The sequence below is a fragment of the Electrophorus electricus genome, chromosome 18 (assembly GCF_041902795.1).
Source record: "Electrophorus electricus isolate QZ-2024a chromosome 18, ASM4190279v1, whole genome shotgun sequence".
NCBI lineage: Eukaryota > Metazoa > Chordata > Actinopteri > Gymnotiformes > Gymnotidae > Electrophorus > Electrophorus electricus.
The window spans coordinates 15,886,297-15,905,872 of NC_137514.1; the positions used below are offsets into that span (position 1 = coordinate 15,886,297).

Here is a 19,576-nt window from a genome sequence, read left to right on the forward strand (position 1 = left end):
ACAAACCATGCGCTGAAAATCATCATACAATTATCTCAAACCATGTTGAGCTGTTTGGTAATTTACACTGAGTTACATAAATAACACAGTACTAGCCATCTTTGGCTTACCTCACACAAACACTTAATGCCTACTTATTGGTTGTTCCTTATCAAACACCCTTCTCAGCCATTTACCTGTCTGTTACTGGTTGTGGTGCAGGCTTTAGCTTGTTAACTTTTGCATACAATCCCTCCAGGTCATCCTCACTGGGCGCCGGTGCGCTGTGGGCAGCAGGCAGGGGCAGGGTGTGGTGAAGGGAGGGGCTAGAAGCTGCCGGCTCCCTGAAGGCATTGATGCGGGCATAGTTGGGGTCGAAGTCGTCATCTTCTACACTCTGCAAGAACCCGCGACCAGGGATTGAGCTGTCCATTTCCCTTCTGTCCAAAGAGACATTTTTTTCGTTGAGGTAAACAATAGAAACTTTCATAACGAATGTTCTAACTAAGTTCCACTGAATCACAAAGAGCTGTTAAGATTACAACATTTCTAAAGACAGTTCTGTGTCCATCTAAAGATGTCTTCGTTTTAGGACTCATTCTCATAACGTTATGTGAGATTGCAAAAAGACTGTCCTTTCACACAAGCCTCGACTTTCTTTACCCCAAATATTTATATTTCACATCATGAAAATGAGCTTGTGGGAAAAACCTACGCATATGGGAATATTTCGGCTTCGCTCCTGTCGATTTCTTCCTCACTCAGTGCGCCCAGATTAGCCTTGGATTTGGCCTTATCTTCTTTGTTCTTTCTCCCAAATCTTGAAAAGAGAAACATAGATAAAGGGGGTCAATAGTATTAGAATATTAAGAATGTTCCTATTCACTAATGGGAGGTGCCACCAACCACCAAATGCAGCTAACACGGCTATTATGGAGAGTTAAAAACGGATAAAGGTCAAGTCAAATGTATTTATACAGCGCTTTTTACAAGAGTTGCTGTCACAAAGCTGCTTTACAAAAGTCTGAGTCCAAGCCCCCAGTGAACAAGCCAAGGGCGACAGCGGCAAGGAAAATGCATGAGGAAGAAACCTCGAGAGGAACCAAGACTCGAAGGGGGCGGGGGGGGGGGGGGGGGGCATGCTTCTCTGGCCGGAGGCTCATGCTTTGTCAGCCCTTCTGAGAATTACCTTAAAAGAATTTCTGAAAAGCCTGTTGTGCACCAGGTAGTGCACATGGACACATGATCAGTGATGTTACCTGGGGTCACTCGTTTTTTTGGGTCTTTTGAGTAACACAGGTGACCCACCTGTGAGTGATCAGAACCCAGTTTCTGCCCAAGTAGCATGCAGCCACAGGTTTTTTCTACTTCCTCTAAGATGGCTCTGCTAGCCACCTTCTTATGTGCCCCTGTGATGCCCAGGAGACCGTAGCTCTTACACAGAGACTGAACCCAGGCCACAGTGAACTCCAACATGGCCACCTGCTTTGATGTTTCCAAGACCAGTTCAATGGCAGGTCTCACGATGGTCTCCATGAAGTTCTCTGGAAATCTCAGTTGCTTCCCCAGATCGACCCTCCTTTGCCCTTTATGTTATGTGCTGTTCCAAAGAGCCTTACTGCTACCTTCAGCTGGGGCTTCTCTCCTGCTCTGACAAATGCCACTGCTGGGTTTGACAGTCAGAGGCGCTTGGCTTGGTTTCGGCACTGCAAATGGTGTCAGCAATAGCCTTCAGCACCTGGTCAGGCAGTCAGCAGTAGTGACCTTCCCCTAATGCCTTTAGGCAGCAGATATGAATGTGCTCCAGTGTTCCTTTCCTAAGGCACAAGGGATATGCAGGGGAGTTGACCTTTCCCCAGCTGAAGAGGTTAGATGGACTTAGAAGGATGTCAAACAGACTGCACTAGGAACTTTATGCAGAAGGGCTCGACCTGCCACGATTAGGGCCAGGAGAACTACTGCAACCTGTTGCCATTTTGAGAACCCATTTCCATTTTGTCCATGTTCCCTGCTGGCTCATACTTACCATCTGACTTTCACATAGCTGCTCAACCCCTGCATGTACCTTCTCTTGCACCAAGTAGCACCTATCCTTGCCCTCAGCTTGCTCGTGATGGGTTGTTGGAAAGCTGCTCTTCCTGATGCCACTGCCCCCGGCCGGAGCTCTCAGCTGCTGTGTGACCCTGCCTGGTCATTTTCACCTAGTTCCTGACTCAGTACCAGCCTGGGAGATCTGTGGGTCACATGACCCCCTGTACAGCAACACCTCTCTAGAACAGGCAACCATGTGCTCCTTTCTTAAGCTGCTCTTGGGGAGCCTAAGCTTGTGGGAGCCTAAGCTCCCGTAGAGCTCCATGTTGTTCAGGCTATGTTGCCTGCCCAGCCATCTGCACAGCTGCTGACTGATATTCCTTTTAAAATGCTCCACCACTGATGAAATGAATTCTTAGATCAGTAGGGAAGACAAAATCTAGGAAAGGATGATTTACAGATAAATGTAAGCTTTGAATTTTCCTTGAATTGTCCACCAACCATGCCTGCTGCTCCTGGTTTGTGCCGTGATGGAGGCAGCATCCTTCAGAATGCCCTCACTGGTCTTCCTGAGTCTCTTGAAAGGCTTCTCCATGACTGATGGAATGTTGGTACCTCCCAGATAAAAACGATAGTGGTGAGTTACCTTCCCCTTCTTCAGCAACAAGGACCTAGACTTCTCTGGCTTGAAGCACATCTGCACCCACGTGTGGAGCTTCTCCATGCCCTGGGGAATCCCCCTAGATCATAAAGATTCTGATAGGTGGGCTATCAGCCTCCACGTTGCGAAGGGCTTCTGCATTCTGCCAAAACTGACTTGACCAGCATGTTCGTGTCCAGAGAAAAGATGATCACTAAAATAGTACACCCAGTGATGAGCTCTTTTTCCATCTGATGTGACTGCCCATGAGGTTATTCTCAGACTGAAACCTATAATAATGGTCCAAAATTAATCCCTGCCCAACATGGTGCTGTTCCAGTGCTGTCTCCACTGGCATGTGTGATACATAGCCACATGCACTGGTGAGGTCCAGCAAGTTCTGTCAAGTCACCTATTCCTTCTTGTGCCTCTCTGATAAGCTGTGTCACAACTCCTGCATGTTAAAGGCATCCTGGTACATTTGGGGTTACACTTATTTAAAGTTAAAAAAACTAACAAAAAAAAGGCTGATCTGTTTTGAGGGTGGAAAAAAAGCTTTAGAAATGTGTTTGTGCTCAGGACGGGAAGAAACGTATGCGAGCACACCATCTTGGACAACATCTCCTCAAACCTGAAGAGCTTTATCTTCTCCACAGCAGCCAAGTTCCTGTCTATTCCCACCCCTCTGCATTCCCCATTTCAAGCCATCTGCAACGGAGACGGGACGCCTTTTTCCAAACTTCACTTCACTGTCTTTGGCATTTCTGAACTTTTCTGAGCACCTCCCACAGCTTCCATTTCTGATCTGGGATCACACGGTCATTCCAACGCACAAGAAGGGGCGGAGTGACAACAGCAACAAAATGAAGGTGAGAGAGACAGAGTGGGGGAAAGAGAGTGGACAGAAGGAGTGAGAGAGAGAAGGAAAGAGAAAGGGAGTGGGAGAGGGAGAGAGAGGGAGATATGGTGGGGGAGAAGAAAAGAGAAAGGGAGTGGGAGAGGGAGAGAGAGGGAGATATGGTGGGGGAGAAGAAAAGAGAAAGGGAGTGGGAGAGGGAGAGAGAGGGAGATATGGTGGGGGAGAAGAAAAGAGAAAGGGAGTGGGAGAGGGAGATATGGTGGGGGAGAAGAAAAGAGAAAGGTGGGTATTTAATAATTAGACCAGGTGACAGGAACGAGAACATTCATGTAGGTAGGGCAGTGAAGCATGAATAGCAGGTGTAGGGAGAACTCTGTGCTTCTCCGGGTGAAGCCTTCACAAATATTCCGTGCTGCTCTGGAAACAAGCAGCACTGGACGTTCTCTGGCCAGTGCCTCTTTACCGCATTTATCATGGGGCAAGCAAACCAGAAAGATCATCACTTGTGAGAATTGAGGAAGCAAAGCAATTACATAACCATGCAATGTCATCAAAGTAAATATATTCTAAATGGCCATGTTATTATGGTAGGCTAGCACATGATTGTAGGTAGTGGAGCGCTTCTCTGAGGAATTTGTTTTCATCCAAGTCAAAATACCAGCTAACCTGAGGATTTGGGTATAAGCTTAACTTCAGACAAATCATTGCCCAAGATAAATGAAATTCTTTCTAATGAACAACAATATCCACAACTTTGCCTGACAAATTCAAGTGCATACTTACATAAACCATCTTAACACCTTGGATTTAAACACTAAAATGGTTTGTTAGAAAAAGGCAACACTGTTTCTATAATGAAAGACTGAGCAGTTTCTGTATCAAGCATAGGAACTTCAACCTAACCCAGTAGTCTTGTGAAGTACAGAGGATTTTTCAAGATCTTTTACAAATTTGTCACCTTGCCAAAAAGACATCTTTACAAAATGATTCTTATGAGTTAATATAAATTCATCCGCCAACACTGCAGCTGTAGAAATATGAAGCACTTTCTGCTCATTCAGATAAGTACTTACAGCTTCTGGAAAGCAATTCTTAAACTCCCCTAGTTTAAGAATTCAATAATCAAGTCTAAGTTTCTCAAAAGTAGACAGTACCTGGGAGAAGCATCAATGATCAAACAAGCTCTCGTTTTCACATGCAAACTCTACAGAAGTTTAACCATCATTTTTCTATATCTAGGGCCCCACCAAATTCACATCCATGAAAATCACATCACAGACCGTGAAATCAACCTTTTCCCATGAATTGTCCAATTTTGCATTAAATGCTGAAAAAAATTTTTTTAAATCGGATATGTGCCTTAACTGCACAAGTAAGTGCAGAGCTAAATACCTGAGCTCATCCCATTTTTCTGCTACTATGGAGATAAATGGAAACACTGTGCAGGGGATTTTTTTAAAAGTAGTAATGTAATATTATGCATTTTTGATCTACACAAGTTCTCCTTTTGATTCCTGACATGGATTTAAATTTAATACACAATAACATGCCTGGTTTGGCAAAAAATATTTCGGTGGAATTCCAATCATCTGTTATGTTTTGGAAGTTGTTTTAACTTTACAAATGTTATTGCTTATCTGTAAATCCTATTACACAGAGAGTCTCAGCTATTAAGGTATGCTATTATCTTAGCATGGCAGGCTAGCCTGGCTAGGCAAAATTAGTTATTAGTTATTATTAGTTATTTAATAAGTGTTATTTAATGCTGTGAAGCATTAAAATCCATTCTAATATCCATTAAATCCATCGTTTTGAGAATAGATCTAAAAATATATATTTCCTGTGAATTTAGTAGGCCATTAAATTTTACTGATAAACTTATGGAGCAAGCGATGTCCTTAAACTGCTTTTTTTTTAACTCAAAATTTAAGCTCCATTATGGAGACAAAGAAGATCAGGCCTCTTGGCTTTACCAGTTAAGACATTGTAACAGCAAACCCCCTCAGTATGGGCATTTATCCACATGCTTTTCACTAAAAGGGGAAACCACACACACATGCCTGCTAATATCAAACTCAGCACTAGCAAGGTACCACTTAACTTACAGACCTTAAGCTCCAACTTTAACTGTTTAACCGTAATGCTTTCCCTATGTAATGTGTTTTGGTTTTTTTTAGCTCAAACTCAGCAGCTAATTCCATGTCTCTCATCCTTAATTCAAGCTCCTTCAAACTTGAGCGTACTTCAACTGGGTTTGGTTCAGTTGGGCACGACAGAAGAACTGCAGGAAGCACCCTTTTCTCTACTCATGCAGATATAACTTTTTCTCAGACATCTGTGTTACGATTACCCCAAACAATAATCACAATCACAGTAATGTTTGTTTCAAATCAAACTTCATAAAGCAGAAATTACCTAAAACAGCAACAACAAAACAGCAGAAAAGGCCAAAAAAAAAGATACAACTGTGACTCTGAAAGCAGCAAGAAAACCTAAACGGGCTCAACACCAGTCTCACAAAATGGCCGCACTAAGCGATCAGAAAGCACGCTGCAAATAAAAAGCCACAAAGTAGTGATTACTCTCACAAAAGATCAACTGACAAAAGACTGCTGCCACCATTTTGTTATGGCTACAGAGGAGTCTCGTTAAATGGGCATCAGCCAACCGGCAGTACAAAACCTGCTGCATACAAAAGGACATAACAAGGATCAAGTAAATGTCCAAAAGAAGGCCCGACATTACTGTTTTTATTTATCAAGTCAAACAAAAATATACTCTTCTACCGAGTTCAAAAAGCAACAAACTCAAAAAAGACATATAGAAACAAATGGCTTCTGCCAACTGATTAGACTGCCCTAATTAAACTGCCCTAATCTAACATAAAAGAGAAGCCAAAATAAGAGACAAAAGAAAACCAACCAAGCAGCTCAAGGTTTACAAAAGCACAGGTTTAAGTTTCCAGTTGTATATATTTGTGCTCCCTGGGAATCGAACCCATGACCTTAGTGTTGTTAGCCCATTGCTCTCCCTGCTTTACCAGGAGATACAGGAGCACCCAAACTGAGGGCTAAGATCAGCAACACACAAGTTCTAGACGGGCACTGTATGGGTCCAGTGTGGCCCGCGTCACACCACCATGATGTGACACTAGATGTGCTGTGCTCTGGCCCCTTCCGCGCTTGCTAATGACTGTATTTATCTTTTTATCCTAGAGCTGCCGTGGCTGTGAGCGGCGCCTGGCTTGTTAGCTTTGCTCTTAAATGCTCATTAGAGTCGGAGGAGGCCTAGCAGCATGCTGTCGCCATGTGGCACATTAGCTTGCGGGCGCTAGCATGGACGGCGTTACGCAAAAGGGTTCCTAACAGCCTCCACGTGCTAAAACGAGTGCCAAGAGTGACGTGTGTGTAGCTGAACGAGTACCGCAGGCGTTCGGTGATGTGACGGTGACCTGAAATGTCTAACCCGTCTGCTGCGACAGTCTGACGAAATTGTGGCCAGACTTGTCATATCTGACACTTTACTTGATCAGATTCTGCATTGCGTAACTGAGCCTTTGGCAATGACTCTGCTAAAAGGAAGACAGTGACGAGACGCTGGCGACGGGGAAACGACCGTACAGACGGGAACTCAAAAAGCTTCACGGAAGAATAAAACGAGGGGGGGGAATAAAAAAAAACAAAAACAGAATAAGCAGTTGGAGTTCAGACAAAAGCTAAAACAGTCACGGTAACTAGAACCGTCGCGCAGGCAAAATATTTCAGGCTGATTTTGATTCGATGAGTCACTAACACACATGCCAAGCACATAAAGAGGAGAGTGGTTAAGGAATGAAAGTTCAAAACAGTCCTCTCCCTCCCTCAGGCATTGCAGAGCTCACTAGAAACTGCAAAACATCTAAAACGTTCATAGTGCCATGGGCGTCCTGGCTTGACGCACAGGCTAGCTAAGCTAACTCTTTGGGTATGTACTTAAGGCGGCCAAAGTTCAGGCAAAGGCTGGACGCGTTATTAACGTGACGCCACTCCAGGGATATAGGGCAATTTAATGGGCACAGTGAACAGTCCAACAAGGGAAGCTTGTTAGTGTTATTGGGGCTGTTAGCATTGCAATGAGGTATGTAGGCCCAGAGGAATAACTGTGCTAATGATTGTAACATGGGTTTGGGAAACCTTGTGCTTGTTAGTAGGAAAAGCACAGACGCATCCATGAGGGAGTGCGCAGAGGAACCTGTGAGGCATTACGGAGTTGGCATGGTAACTGCGTAATACCCATTACAACCAATTTATGCCCCATTTGCTTATGATCACAATTATTAGACACACTGACATTAAAGGTTTTGCATTACCTAAGTACACAAACATTCCTGTTAATTATCCAGGTACATTTTAAAATACCACCCCCACCCTCCGCTGGCCTCAACATTAGCAAATCCTTATTTGCCGATGTTGGTGATTTATCGATCTAAGCATGGTGGGAGTGTTTGGTGTAAACCGAATCCCCCACACCCAAAGGCTCCTGCCGATAGACAACTAGCTCCGTGGGATGTGTGTGGGCGCGTGCGTGCTAGCGGCAGCGCAAAACTGATCGTTATGTGTGCATACATTAAAGTCTCCAACCCTTACAGCTGGGTGCAGTTTAACTGGATGCACGTAATGAGGTGGACCCGTCACGAGCGGAAGCTCCCCTGCTTCCTCACACACATGCTCTCAGCTGCCTCGCTCGTGTGCAAGTCATGGAAATCCAGAGACGGTGGCAGTGCTCAAAGGTTTTAACTCCTGCACGCTTCTAGCTACATGTGCTCCCTTAGCTTGTACTAAAACCTACCATGCCTATACATGAAGAGGAAAGCGTATCAGAAACGAGGCAAAGCTTACATGTCAAGAGAAAGCACGGCGCCTTCTTAAAGGGACTGCATGCTCACTCTTGTATGCTTTCTTAGCCCTGAGAAATGATTCGATCCAACACGCATCCATCCAACATGTTGGCCTCAGTTAGGGCTGGACATGTTTGTAGCTCTACTCTGAAGTTCCGTGAAAGGGTTTTGCTGTCATGGGTTTTCAGTGATACCAGCAAGAACACCATTCAAACTCAAACTGCAACTGATTTTTTTGAAGTGAAAATGCCTACACCAAAAGTAACATTTTACAACCCACTGAAACAACTATTAATGAAACCCTCTGACGTAAAAATATAATTATTTACAATCTCCACCGAGATAAAAACAAAAAATAACACGGTTAAATAATATGAACAAATGTACCAAAGGAATATGAAACATTATCTTAAGTAGTCTACGAAAGAGTAGTCTAAGGAAACAGGATGCCAAAATAAATCGCACAAGACCAGCAAAGGTAATCATGTTGCTTGGTTTAAGGGATGTGGAGGTCAGTACAGTAAAAGCAAATGGAAAGAGCTGTTTGAAGAATGTCATCTTAGAGAGCTTGTTTAAGTGGAATGTGTGCGTGATGAAAAGAACTCCGAGATCATTTTAAATAAGGATATGCAGTGAACATGTTCATACGAAGAAGACAAGAACAGCAGATTAATCGCAACTGGTAGCCTGTCACTTACTGAGCCGATTCACAATCTGGCGGAATGGCTTGGATATGAGGAACGGAGTCAGAAGCAGTTCTGAGGTGACTTTCTACACGTACACCCAGGACTGCCTGGCCAATTGGCTAAAAAGACTAGATTAAGATGCAACACACACATACACAAACACACATGCGCGCACACAAACCTGAAGGCCGCAGAACATTAGGAGTATTCCAGATAATGAGATGGCATCAGTGGGGTGCTCATTAGCAAGACCCCCAAGGTCTGCATAAAGAGCCACTCCTGAGCTGAAAGACACACCGTACGTTTGTGCTGTGCAGCGTGGGAGAACGTCAGGGGCCATCTTCCACTGGGACCAGGAGCCTTGTTTTCAGTTAGTCGGGAGGGGGGGAACAAAACCAAAAAAACTGAAAGTAGGAGAAGTCTCTGACCAGCGTGCAGGCACGTGGCCTTGCCTTTCGGCTTAATCGTCTCACGCGGTAGTCAGATACGCACTTTCTGCAGTCTCCCTCGTGCTTAGAATGTGCAAAGAACACTTCTTTTTAGATGGCTTTTGTTAGGAAACCCAGCTAAACTGCCTTTTGATTATTATTTTTTGGGGGTGGGGGGTGGGTTCAAAGGATGGGGGGGGGGGAGAAAGCGAGAACTCCCAAGGAATGAGCTCGCATCAAAAAAAAATTGGGGGTGGGGTGGGATGGATACAGCTAAGGAAGGCATTAATCTCAGAAAGCGACGGCTTTATCACAAGATGGCTCTGCTGCTTTTCTCCGAAACCTCTGAGGGCTTCGGAGAGTCTGAAAATAAAGGCCAAGTCTCCTATTGGCGAAAAAGGCACAACACAAAGGTGAATGTGAGATCTGAGGATGGAAAAAGACTGGGTCTCAGGGATTACATTTGCAAAACAATAATTAGCTGCAGCAGCTGGAAAGCGGTGCGTGGGCGGGAGATCGTTGGACTAGACAGGTAAATATATGTATATTCTCATATAGAAGATGATGATTCCAGGGTGTAACTGCAGGAAAGACGTAGGAAAGATGTAGAGGCAGTCAAAATTGCAGTGAAGTGCACAAGGTTTTCAGAGAAACAGGACGCTTGGGACAGAAGTCTTTCATCCGCTGTGTAAGCAAAGGGCTTCTCTAGGTTTCTTTGGATTCTTTCACTGCAAGTTTTAGTGCCTCCACACACACACACACACACACACACACACACACACACACACCCCCACACACACACACCCACACCCACACCCACAAACACACACCCACACCCAAGCTGGAGGAAGCAGTGACTCGAGCACATCCCAGTAATTACATCAATCAATCTCAGTCCAGAAGAATGCAATTCTAAGAACAGCAAAAATACCATGACACACCCTCAAACTCCCTTCAGACTCTCCTCAAACAAACACAGATCATCTTACAGAATTACCTGAAATACATAACTGATCAGAGTTATGTTCTTTAGAAAAACATAAAGAATAAGCACCGACTGCTTTTCCACCAATAATATTACACCAGTGACCTTTGTCTTAATATTTTCTCTTATTCTGAGCTCTTTATTGGCCAGGACCTTTACCTTATCAGTACAAAGATGTAGCCTCTTAGATGTTCTTCTTACCACATCGCTAAGCAACTGGTGTGACTGACAGATGAAACTGGGTTAGGTCAAGAAATCCTCCCATATCCTCCAGCAGTTTGAAACGGACCCATTACACCCTTTAAGGGCATCATTAACAATCTTTTTTTTTTTCTTTATCCAAGTGGAAAAATGTGTCAGGTCAGGTCTGGATTATTTTTGAATTAATGATAGACAAGCCAAACTTTCCTTCAATCTCACTTTGGCACTTAAAATCAGAGCTCAAGAGGCTTTGCATTGTACCTAGAAGATCTCTCAGTGAAATGCACCAAAGCAGGTTAACTGATACAAATGTGTGCATAGTGGAGATGATTTAACGGTCTTAGATGGGCCACCACCCAGCTGTATACTGTAATATGTTCCTACTTCCTGGGATACACTAACACTTACAGAGACGTACATAAGTACACATACTGACCAGCACTTGAAGGCAAGCGTAGGGAACAAAACACTGGCTTTGCCATCGATACGGAAGTCAAAAAGATCCTCACACAGAATGAGATGGAATTCTCCGGAAGTCCCGCAAGCTACGGAAGACACTCCTTGCCCGGGGTTCTAATTCCCCCAGCAAGCCACTGTGCCCGAGTCTTGTTAGGAGACGGAGTGGCGTACGCATCTAAGTTAGAGATGTCATCTCCAACAAAGAGCCCATCCATCAAACTCCACCGGCAGTACAGCTGACAGTGACACAATAGCAGTCAGTATGACAGCCCACAGCTGTCAGCCAGAGCTGGACCCATGTGTCAGTCTCTCACATTCACATGGACTACATTCATCAACCACTCATCCCACGTGGTGGGTCCCCCCCCAATTGTTTTGTTTTTTGTTTTATTGGTGGGGGGGGGGGGGTGTTGATTGTAACATTCTATATCCATTTCTCAAAGCCAACAGGGACATTTTTTTAGATGGGAACTAATTAAGCAGTGTTGCACGTGCATAGAAAAAAAGGAAGGAAAAAATTAATTCCATTTAAGATGAGCAGATCAAAAGATGACAAGACATCTTTGAGGGGAAAATGCAATATTCTTGACAATCTAAATCACAGAAAACTAACGTTTGGGGAAAAACAAAACAAAACAAAAAAAAACATTCAGCAATAGTTCTAAAAAGACCATGGCTGAAGCAACACAGAACCAGGGCTTTCACATGGTCTAAAATAGTTTCACCAGGGCTAAAATAGTGTCACCGGGACTAACATAGTGGCACATCTGTGAAAAAGCAAGGCAGTTTTTGCCCTGTTCAAGAATCAAGATTGACAATTTTAGTCTTGAGCAGGAAACAGCTAGGCTTCCTGTAAGCGAAGAACTGTGGCCTCACAGTGAAAGTTCCAAACCGCACTGGTTTTCATTATGGAAGTGGCAGCGGGACTACATCCAAACACTGAACTGTTCACACATTATGATTAATTCTGTACTATACACACTAAAGCTTCTAGCAGAACATAGCGCAATGTCAGAAAAGATGAAAGAAACAGTAACACAACATAAAGCAAGCAGGATTTAACAACACAGAAACCCATCAAAATATATATAGTTACTCAAAAAACTATAATGCATCATTCAGTCCAAGTGTGAAGAGACAGCTGAAGAGACACTACTAGCTTAATAAGTAGTAGAGAAAAAAAAACAAAAACAGATTTGCCAGACTTGAATGCTGCATCTAATGTAGACTACAGATGTACAAAATCATAGATATAGTTTTACATGTCTAAAAGTCCAATCCCTCATTTGTAATGTATATAAAATGACTCACAACTACATTAAAGCCCTTTAAAACACATGTCACAACCAGTAAGTCTTATATATAAAACCTAATGAACCATCTTTGACAAACAAACACTGAGGAGATGGCCTGCCATGACCAATTAAGTTTGCCTGGTCTCATAAATATTCATAAGTGCATTTGCCTTGAATTTGAATATGCATTTTATCCAGTGATGCTTGATTGACAGAACACATCTGCGCAACTAAATGAGGAAATCGTGGCTGGATGGGGGATAATTTGAGAAAATGTTTTAATAATCAGTCTCACCCAGGCTGTGCAGACTGATAGCATTAACAGTTTTAGAATTTCTCAAATGGGAAAATTCTTCTACAACGAAGCAGCCGTTTTTAAAAAATACATAGCTTTGACAGTAGCGACATGAAAAACAACAAAACCTGCGCATTCACCTCCACTATCAAAACAGGATTACAGTGAATGTGCAAAAACACAATGTGCGAAAATTTCTCATTTTAAGTACACTTCCTAGCGTGTATGTTTGTGTGTACTCACGTTTTTAGTATACACACACACACACACACACACACACACAATTACTCTCAGTACACAATCACCTCTGTCCCCACAAAGTCTCATTCAAAGGCCAACCCCCAAATACAATATAGCTTCAAGTTTAAAGGGGCTTTTAATGCTAATCTAAATAACCTACCTTCACCCAAAAACACACCTTGTTCGTTCGGGTGCCAATTTGCACGATTACTTTGATTTGAACACCTGCGGAGAACAATCCAGGCCACGTGCTCCACAGCTCAGATGCTGAAATTCAAGGTCACGCGCTGTCAAATACTGCAGCAGGTTCGACATCCCAAAGGTCACGGATATACAAGAGCCCACACAGAGCTGTTATACACCTGGTCGGCACGAGGAAGTGGTTATTATGGCTTTCGTGAGCTGCATCAGGGGGCACTCTAACTCACGCCGCTGTTCAGACATCTCCATGGGGCAGAAATCCCTGTCCGAGCTTGGCATGTGGGGACCAGGATTAAGGCAGTGCCATCGGGGTTAACAGTCAAAAGAGGCCTTTATCTCTACCCGAATCTTCAAAGTCTAAGGTCCGGAAACCAACAAACCCAGATGATGGTCTCGTCTGTGTGGTACCTGCATGAGAGCTCCAGAATGTTCTTTTGCATTCACACTTCTTTTTATTGTTGTTGTTATTGTTTCATCCCCTGCCACTGAAAATTCCACAGCCAAACAGCTGCCAACATCATCATGATGTTCTGTTTGATTGCTGAGTCTGCTTTGAGCTTAAGCGCTATTGGTTTGGCCGATATGATGCCTTAGTTACAGACTTAAACAGTTATGAAAGGAAGATCTCAAACCCAAGCGTTTCAAGGCGTGCCACCAGAAACATAAGAGGAAGAGAAGAGCCCGTATCAGTTCAACAACACCACATGTATCGCCAGCATTCGTACCAAAGAAACATTCACTCAGCGCAGCTCTGTATCTCATCTACGACTTGGAGACCAAACCAAGTGCTTTGAAAGTGTGAAGTAAACAAGTCAAATAAACTCTGTCATGACTAAAGTAAGTGAGATAGTTCAAGTCTGCAACATTTGAGGCAGTCGCCTGTATGACGTTCCTGTCAAGCCCGTCACAAACTCAACCGAGTGACATTCAAGCATCATGAAGTTCACAGAAATGTGGTGCATTTCCTTGCAAAGTGTTAAAAACGGCAGAAAGAAGCTAAATTAAGTAAATTATAGTATCATCTCCGTTTCAGCCGGTCGCAGATTACTGTCAGAGCCGTCAGAGTGCGTGTAAATGAGCTGGGTGACGTAATCCGCCCCAGCACCCTGCGATATGCTGCGAGCGAGACAGGTTTCCCAGGCAGGCTGAACTGGAGTCTTCTCGTATGACATGATCCCGACAGATCCCAAGAGGAAGCAGAACGGCTGCGCTAACAGGCTTGAGCGTGAGCCAGAGTCGGCCTCGCTCCGAACCGGTGCGTCGCAGCAGATGGATTTCGGGAAAAAAAACCAAACAAACAAGCAAAACAACAACAACAAAGCCAGATGAACGTGTGTTTTTTTTTCCCTGCCGGCCAGTCCATGACAGCAGGATCAGAGGGAAGGTTGGAGTTGCGGAAAAGTGCGTTCTCCCAGCATTGGTTTGAACCGGAACAGTTTACCGCAAGACTTACGTGGTCATTATTTCAACACCCGTTTCTAACAACACCCGTTTATGAGTCCTCCATTATGCCAGTTCAACCAGTTCAAAAAACCTCCACATTTCCACAGCTTAATAGACACAAGACTTCATATGGCCACCTCAGACGTTACAGCACTCTGACTATCTGTCATAGCTAATTGCTCAAATCTAGAATAGGTGCAGATAATATAATATTATAATATAAGATAATATAAGATAATATAATATAACTCTAAAGCAACAAAGTCATCTGGAACAACAGGCGTGTGCAAAAATGCCTGATCTCGATTATAAGCAAGACCTAAAACACCATGCAAGCACAACGCGTAGGATGCAACGTGGGTGCAGGGTGCGTTACTGGAATGTCATCAGAAGTCCAGTCTGGGCATAAGAGTCAGTCGGAGGGAGAGGGAGAGACAGAAAGAGGGAGAGAAGGGAGAAGGGGAGCGAGAGAGGCCTCCACCTCCCAAACATCGACATTTGCTGCCGGCGTTTATGCCCCTTCAAAGAGGAAATGGAAAAAAAAAGAGAGAGAGAGGGGGAAATGACACGTTCCAGTTTATTCTGCCGCGTCGTTACCCATCGTCTCGCGCTCCATGAAATAGCGTCGTATGGTTGTCATTGGATGCCTTTGCCCCTACATACTGAAGAAAAAAACAAAAACATGAGCATAGAGGATGAGTCCACTGCAATATGCTTATTACATCCTATTTCACATTCAGTAATGAGACCGCCAGCGATACAAACGCCAGTTTTTGAAGGCAGGGGGTTTATTTTTGGCGTGGAGTGGAAATCATTTTCATCACTCATGTGTGTTGGGTAAGTGCCAGCGTTTGGCTGCGCGTGCTGTCCTCATGAAGGGATCCTGGCAGCTGGACCAGAAAAGGCCCAAGCGAAGCAGGGACGGGCGCTCAGGACGGAAGCGCGGCAGAAGGAACGGGAGAGCAGCGGGCGGCCTCCTGCCACGGTCCAGCGCGAGGCCACGCACTTCCGGGATGAGGACATTCGATTTTGGAAACTAACCTGCTGGATAGTCCATTATTTCCTGAAATGACTTACTGTTCAGAGACATGCGTAGTTCTCAGACACTGCTAGATACTAACGAAGAAGAAAACAAGAGTGCGCGCGCACACACATACACACACACACACTCTCACACACACACACTCTCACACACACACACACACACACACACACACACACACACACACACACACAAACACACACACAGCATCGCGGTCCAGGTACCAGGAGACCATTTCATCCCTCATGAAGAAGACTGACCCAAGGCAAAAGTTGGAGGGGAGGGGCAAACCTTCAGCCAGGACTTGATAAGTCGCCCAATCAGAGCCTGAGGGAGCAGAAGCCATACATGTTGCTGCGTCTTTAATTGCCATGACATGGTAATTACCGGTGGGCCTCAGCACGTCGCTGCCCGGGGGGATCCTCCCTAATCTCAGCCAGGAGCACTCGCTCATGCCCTCTGCGTGTGCTGAGGTCGGCCCGGACCCTTGCCGCCAGAGGCATCTCGGGAGCGCCCTCCAGAAATAGCCACCGCTACCCCCCGAAACCGCAAATAATTTTTACTTAATTGATTCTGGGCCTCCCGAAAATGGAATCAGTTGATAGAAAGAGCGCAACCGCAAAGCCTTGAGAGATGCCGCTCACAGTGGAAGTGCTGCCTTTAGAAAACGTGGCGTGTGCGAAGCACAGTCATTGGGCGTCAGGGACAACATTACCCATTCCACAAGAACAGCGAGCACAAATCGCTGATTACAGGGTTTAAAGATGCAAATTAAAGGCATAACGTGGTCAGATCTAGCAAGATTTAGTGAGAGGAAAAAACAGCATGCAGTGCTTTTAAGATGTGACCAGTGGATTTCCATTTTAGCGATGACCCACGGCCAACTGGACCCATGGATGGTCTGCTCAGGGATCGGGCTTTGTGTTCCCAAAACACATCCTCGTGTGGGATGGGTTTTGACATTTTTTTTCCATCTCAAAGTACTGCCTCATTAACCAAAACAGATACAATCAATGTGAGCTTAGTTTGCTACTCATTTCACTATGGTTATGTGATCATCAAGAACAGATTCAAAGCGTTAAATGAGATGTCAACAGCAGCTTACTCCACTTCTACCAAATCTTTTTTTTTTTTTTGGAGACATGTACTCAATACGCAATGCTGGCTAATATGGTTACATTAACAAGCGCCAGGGCTGCACTAGCCAAGCCAGAATTCATGGCCATGCTCAAACCTTCACCGTTTGGTGAACCAATTTACCTTGCTTTAAAACACACAGCGGCCCACCAATTTAACTACGCAGGTCCTTTCAGACAAATGGCTGAAAAGATACTGAATAAACATTTACCCAGTTAACGGATGCTAGGAACAGTGCGGTAAGGCGGTCCTAAGCCCATTTCCATTTTTTTGTATAATTCACCACAAATACTTGTGGTTGTAAGAGCCTAAAATATACGGTTAGCATGTGCTTAACAGGCTTTCCGTGCATGTGAAAAAGCATGGGCCTGCCTTAAGGGTTACATCATACTGATATGCTCATCTTTCCTCGACGTCTCTGCATCGGTGACCGCAAAAAGCCGACTGCTATGACATCGTCATAGCCAAAAAACAAAACAAAAAAAAAACCTCCGGCTTTGGGTCAGCCACTATTGCTTGAAGAGAAAGAAATGGAGGTTTGTTTTTTGGGGGTTTTTTGCAAAGCTTCCAGGCCTACTTAAGTAAACCACCCAAATATTTGTCGACTGTTCTAAGCTTATATGGTGTCTAGTGTCTTACCTCAGGAGGGTGAACCCCTTCTTCTTCGTCCTCTTCTCAGGGTCCTCGGCGTCCTCCTTCTTCTTGGCTTTGGTCTTCTTCTCTTTCTTCTTCCTGGTCCTCTTCTTCTCCTTGGCACCGTCCTCGAGCTCCTGCCGGGAGGAGCCGCTGGCAGGGGTGTCCCTGCCGGAGCTGTCGTCGGAGTAATCTACGCGGCCGCGGAGGACAGATACGACAGGTTGGACGTGGTAGGTAAGGGAGGGACCTCGGGAATTCAAAAACCGCGGCCACCCACGTCGCGTGGAAAAACAGGCAGCGGATCGCTCCGCCCGTCCTTGCTCACGGCGGCAACCGGGAGAGCAGCGCACCAGTGGCAAGGGAATAAAGCACCATGCCGCAAACCTTCGGGAACAGCCAGGAAGTCACGGAGACGGATTCGCCGGGAGCGTGAGCAGCGGTGTCTGAGGTGAGGGCCAGCTTCCAAGCAGGCCTGCACCAGCCACTTCCATTAATCGGGGCAGGTTTTTGGCTCGAGCTTTTAGACGCTGCACGACTTTATTATGGGCCTGAAAGCTCAGAGCACACAGTGCTATACTCTTGTGCTCTCTCGGTCTCCCTCTCTCGCTACCCCACCCCACTCCACCCCAACCCAATATCGCTGACAATCTCCTTGCCTTCGCAGGTGTGTGGATCATTTCTGTTTAAAAGCTGCTGACTTAGTGATCAAGTCCGCTTGGGTTCAGTGGGAGAGGAGTCTTCCGGTTAGTCCGCGCCCCTGACCCCGAACTCAGCCCTGGTCCAAATGTTACACAGAATGGTGCTCTTGAGGACATGCTCTCTCCTAAATGCAGCCAAAAGATGCAAGGCTTTCTGGGATCCGAAGCAAGCCGAGTGTGAAGTGGTGCGTAATTAGAGCGAGCCAAAGGATGTGCGCTTTGGAGCGCCGTCTGAGAATGTTAGTGCGGCGTAAACTTGTGCTAACGCTAACCATATGTCTGGCACAGCTTTTTATACTTTTGTTCAAGTCCACAGTGGTGTGTCATGTTTGGTATTCACTGCATACGGTTTTCATTAATGGGTCGTATGCAGTGAATATTTTGTTGCCGTTTTAAATAATGCTACCGTAATCGAACTTAGCCGCTGAGCTAACGTCGCACTCTTTACACGGCGTATGTCACACCTGATTTGAGAAACGATTTTACACCTGGCGTGCGCTGGTCTGGTGACGCGTTAGCGAAGGCTTCCTTGGCTTACCGTCCTCGGGCTCAGAGGGGCCGTCGTAAGACTTGTCGATGGCCTGGCGGAAGCTCATGTTGTAGGTGCGGCCGCGCACCATGCGACCGGGGGGGCGTCGGTAGGTGGGTCCTCTGCGCCCCGCTTCCTCCACCGCCGTCTGCAGGCTCTCCAACGAGCTGGACTTGTGGAGGCCCAGGGCAGGGCCCAGCGGCGGGTCACTGGAGCTGGAGAATGCTGTGGGGGACAGGCTTGGGGTCAAAACTTCTTAAAAGTGTTTCAGTTTTTTCAGGCGTCAGGAAGCACCACAGATGAGAGTCAAGGAAGAGGAAGGAGCAACGGGAAAGAGCGGACAGACGTGGGACGGGAAGGAGGAGCAGGACCGAGCGATGCTGGAGGAGGAGGAGGAGGAGGAGGAAGAAGGAGCAGGACAGGAAGCCCCAGGAAAAAGAGGGAGGAGAGGAGGTGAGAGAAAGGCACGGTGAGGGAGGAAGAGACAGAAGACGGAAAACGGGGCCCTTCAGGACGCAAACGCGCAGCCTGACCCGGTTCCCACTCGCCTGGGGCATAAAAACAAGGGCCACACGGGAACCCGGGGCTTCCTGAAAGCAGGATTCTGCCCACCGGCGCTGCTAATCGCGCTCAGCTCGGACTTCGCCGAGCACCTCTGTGCATCTGGATGGAGGGAATGACGTTTGGGGTGGTGCGGTGTGACCTGGCAATGTCCAGGTGAAAATGATTTTCTCAGAGAGTCGGGGTGCGTGTTACACTAATTACTGTGGTCTACCTGCAGTCTGATACAATTAAGAAGCTTTTAGCCATGCTTGGTGTGTGTGTGTGTGTGTGTGTGTGTGTGTGTGTGTGTGTGTGTGTGTGTGTACCCTATAGCTGTGTATTCCTGATTGTGATCATGTAGTGTACTCTGCAG

General features: G+C 45.6%; 1 protein-coding gene across 4 annotated transcripts in view; it reads right to left on the reverse strand.

The window, feature by feature from the left end:
* pard3ba (par-3 family cell polarity regulator beta a) overlaps positions 1-19,576 on the reverse strand; it is a 112,091-nt gene that overhangs the window by 21,912 nt on the left and 70,603 nt on the right. For all 4 annotated transcript variants that reach the window (XM_035535117.2, XM_081701098.1, XM_035535116.2 and 1 more), the window contains 4 exons: positions 18,670-18,885; positions 17,437-17,623; positions 695-799; positions 177-419 (listed from right to left, as the gene is read on the reverse strand). In XM_035535117.2, coding sequence (XP_035391010.1) covers positions 177-419; positions 695-799; positions 17,437-17,623; positions 18,670-18,885 — 751 coding nt within the window. The remainder of the gene's footprint in view (positions 1-176; positions 420-694; positions 800-17,436; positions 17,624-18,669; positions 18,886-19,576) is intronic.